This window comes from Ctenocephalides felis, unplaced genomic scaffold (assembly GCF_003426905.1).
Source record: "Ctenocephalides felis isolate EL2017-DRISC unplaced genomic scaffold, ASM342690v1 CF-g0.4_SCAFFOLD_01886, whole genome shotgun sequence".
Lineage (NCBI taxonomy): Eukaryota > Metazoa > Arthropoda > Insecta > Siphonaptera > Pulicidae > Ctenocephalides > Ctenocephalides felis.
In genome coordinates, this window is record NW_020538040.1 from 117,886,460 (window position 1) to 117,890,649 (window position 4,190).

Here is a 4,190-nt window from a genome sequence, read left to right on the forward strand (position 1 = left end):
CGAAAATTCTTTATATCGATTTCTTCTTAGTCCAAAATCTAACCTTAGTTCTGCGATCACTTATGAAGAGGCGACGGCTTGATGAAAAGGAAGGATAGGTCACCATCACTCCTTGCCGTTGGAGTTTTCCTCTCTGAACAAACAATGACTCTCGCATTTTCTTGCCTTCTTTCCAAATTTGGCGTGGTACCAACAGAATGTATTTCGGTTGCGCGATCTAGAAGTACTTCTCGGCCTGAGGAAGTGGTTAGACCTGTCTTGTCGAAATGGGCCACGGTTTCTATTTGCTGATAGGTAGAGTCTGCTATGATAGGTGAACTTGGCTAATTGCTCTGTAAGATCTTCCACACGCTGTGTTAGTTGATCATTTTTATCAATTAGTTTTTGTATGATGTCTTGCTGTTGGTTGTTACTAGTTGCTGCGACTACTGGCGGTTGTGCAATCTCACATATTTTGTCGGCGAGCGATGCAAGTTCTTCTAGGTCTCTATTGATCTGGGTTTGCAATATTTGTTGAGTCTGGACCGGTAGTCATTGAATCCAGTTTTCTCGTAGGAGTGAATTGTCGACTGTAGTTGTTCCGACCAATAAACGGAGGTGACGTAGGTACTCAGAAGGACTTCGATCACCAAGTTCTTCTTGCAAAAGTAATTGTCTTATCCTTTGCCGTTCGGAAATTGATAGCCTTTTGATTAATTCCTTCTTTAGTTTTATGTATTTATTCTCTGCAGGCGGAGAATTTATTACGTCTTCTATCTGGAGTAAGCATTTGCATTCTAAGTGAGCTATTACATATTCATATTTATCCAGGTCATTGATGATGCGGCATCGAGAAAATATTGCATCGACTATTGTGAACCACAATGTTGGTTTCTCATTCAACAATTGATCCAGTTCCCCTTTATCCTGCATGTCTTCATTCATTATTTGTTTTTTTTTGTCCTCTGTGCGGATAGTCCTCTATGGTAGTTCAGCTCCCACGCTATGTGGTCCAATTCAGCGTCGGGGTCACCAATTATGTGGAGTGGTCCCACATATAAAAATCGAGACACTACAATTATAAATGAAAAATAAAGTTTATTACAAAAAAAATATAATAATTTACAAAATCCTCTTGAGTATTCTTCGGTTAGATTCCCTAGTTTTTCCATGTGTTGGCTGCTCGACCCGTAGAGGATAAAATAGGTCGAGAATGGTAGCTGCTTTCGTTATATACCTGGTAGCCTGATTCCCTCCACACATTAGGGTCCCTAATAGTGTGGAGGCTAGTGTAGCTCTTTACTACTATTTCTCAATAGTAGGAGGGCTAGTGTCGCGAGAACTGCAAGTTAGGTTAGATTAGGATTTGAAATTCATTTGTCGGATCTTGATGACCTGACTATTCTGCGTTGTGTGTTCCATTCGGTTTCTGTGGATATACAATGCCATGAGTTTTCAGATGCTTCGTTGCTTGCATATCAGGCATGTATATATTTTCGAGCAAGATATGCAGATGGAACGGTGTCATCGCATTTACTGTGCTCTTAATCAAAAGTAGCACCATTGAAAAATGTCACACTGCCAAGGTTGGAGTTATCTGCGGCTTTGTTATTAGCAAAGCTTTATAAGCAGATAATAACAATATCGGATATTAAAATCTCTGAGACCTTCTTGTGGTGTGACTCAACTATTGTTCTTGCCTGGTTGAAGACGGATCCTTCCCTATTGAAAATGCTTGTAAGCAATAGGGTTGCGGAAATTTTAGATCACACGCCAGGCACAGTGTGGACACATGTCTGCAGCAAAGATAATGCGGCCGATATAGTATCTAGAGGTGTAAAAGCACCATCAGAATTAATTGGTTATGATCTCTGGTGGCATGGGCCAGCTTGGTTGTTGCAGGATCCCACTATTTGGCCTCAGAGGTTTGTTGAGACTGGCACAGAAGCGATTCCAGAGCGCCGAGTATTAACAGCAACGACTGTTACTTTTTATAATGAGCATTTGAAGTAAGTTTTAGAAAAATGTTCTACTTTCAATAAAGCAGTAAGGGTGGTTGCTTATTGGATTCGGTGGCCAAAAATCTGAAGTCATTAAATCCTTTTGTGGATGCCGAAGGCTTGCTCAGAGTAGGTGGAAGGTTGGAAAACGCAGACGTAAGTTATGACCAAAAACATCTCATTATGTTGCCCAAAAACCATTTAGTGACTGACCTTCTGACTCGCTCGGAACATGAGAGGTTATTGCATGCTGACACAATAACAACATTGGCGAACATGAGACTGGGGTATTGGCCTACTGGCGGACGAAACGCAATAAAACGAATCATTCATAGGTGTGTGAAATGCGCTAGATTCAGAGCAGCCAGTACTGAACAATTAATGGGAAGCTTGCCTAAGGATAGGGTCACTGCCTATCGACCTTTTCAAGTGGTAGGTGTTGATTTCGCAGATCCAATTGAATTAAGATCTAATAGATTAATAATGGCTCCGCGCATTAAGGCATATATTTGTTTGTTGGTTTGTATAGCCACTAAGGCAATTCATATTGAGTTGGTGACGAGTCTTTCTACAGAAGCCTTCATGTCAGCTTTGCGACTCTTTATTGCACGACGCGGTTGTTGCTACGTGATCCATAGTGACAATGGGAGAAACTTTGTTGGTGCCAAAAATGAGTTACGGCAACTAGCCACATTGTTTCAATCTGAGATGTCCAAACAAGAGATCATTTCGTCGTCTGCTCGGTTGGGAATAACGTGGCAATTCATACCCTCTCATGCACCCCATTTTGGAGGTTTATGGGAGGGATCTATGAAAGTGATGAAGCATTACATTCGTAGGGTTATCGGGTCGCACTGTCTCACGTTTGAAGAGTACATGACAGTATTGCTACAGATCGAAGCAGTACTTAATTCAAGACCACTTCTTACCCTCACAGATGATAGCTCCGACATATCTTATATTAGCCTCGGTCATTTTTTGATTGGTAACGCCTTAACATCTTTTCCAGAACCATATAACGATATTGTAAATGTCAAGGCAACTAAATTGTTTAAGCAAATAGCAGAGATGAAAGCAGAGATAAGTTCTGGTCTTTATGGTCGAAACAATATTTGTCAGACCTACAAAAAAGACAAAAGTGGTCAAAAGAACGACCAAATATTGAATTAAATACAATAGTTTTATTGAAAGAGGACAATGCACCTCCATTACATTGGCCAATTGGCCGTATCGGTTAGAGTAGTTCAAGTTAAGACTAGTAGTGGTGTTTATACCCGCTCATTTACTAAAATCGTCCCTATACCTTGTCATTAGCCTATACATTTTATAATCTGTTATAATTTAGTATTTCTTATCAACATTTATTATTAAAGTTTTTAAATTATTGTTAAAGTATAATAAATAATTAAAATATGTTATCAATTTTATATAAATGTTTTACCTTGAAATAATATTAAGTTAGGAATATGTTTTTATTATAGACTGAGACAACCATTTGTATTAAAAACAGCTAATCATCATGCATTTATTATATCATTATACAGTCCACTAATCATATTGCAAGTTTTGTTTTGTTAGCATTAAGATGATTGTGTTTTAATTAGGTTAGATATAAGATCTTAAGAAATAATCAGTTGTAAATATTTATCATTGTTGTATTTTTGTTATAGTTTGTGATGCTTTTGCATCGCGCGGGAGCATGGACAAAACTGTCATTCAAATTTATAATTTAAGTTTCGCGCGCTCGTTGTGAACTGTCAACAACGAGCGTTATGGCTGATAGGTTGCTAGCATATACGTGTCACCTTTAGTCTGTATATGCCGATGTGCAAATTGTATAAGAAATGTTTCGCTCTCTTCTTCATCAACCTTCGAAGCCTAAACATCTCAATAAATATATATATATTAAAAATAATACATCCAGCATTTCTTTACTCCACCATTTATTACACATTTTTGCATAACACTAATTAGCACATCTTCCTATTAGTAAAAATCGATTTTTTAGATTATGCAAATCAGCTTATTCGTGCTCTCAAAATCATGGACAAAATATTGTATTCGTACATACATAAACACACACACCACTACATCCATTTTTAGAGCATGCCAAGTAAGGTCTTGAAACAAAAAAATATTGTATCCGTACGTACATAAACACACATACCGCTACATAAGTTTTTTAGAGCATGCCAAATAAGGTCTTGAAAC

The 4,190-nt window shown here is 38.1% G+C and overlaps 1 protein-coding gene across 1 annotated transcript; it reads left to right on the plus strand.

The window, feature by feature from the left end:
- The first annotated feature begins 2,162 nt into the window (after positions 1 to 2,162).
- On the plus strand, positions 2,163 to 3,149 carry LOC113375790. Its single transcript, XM_026615736.1, has one exon. The coding sequence runs from the start codon at positions 2,163 to 2,165 to the stop codon at positions 3,147 to 3,149; it is 987 nt and encodes a 328-aa protein (XP_026471521.1).
- The last annotated feature ends 1,041 nt before the right edge of the window (positions 3,150 to 4,190 follow it).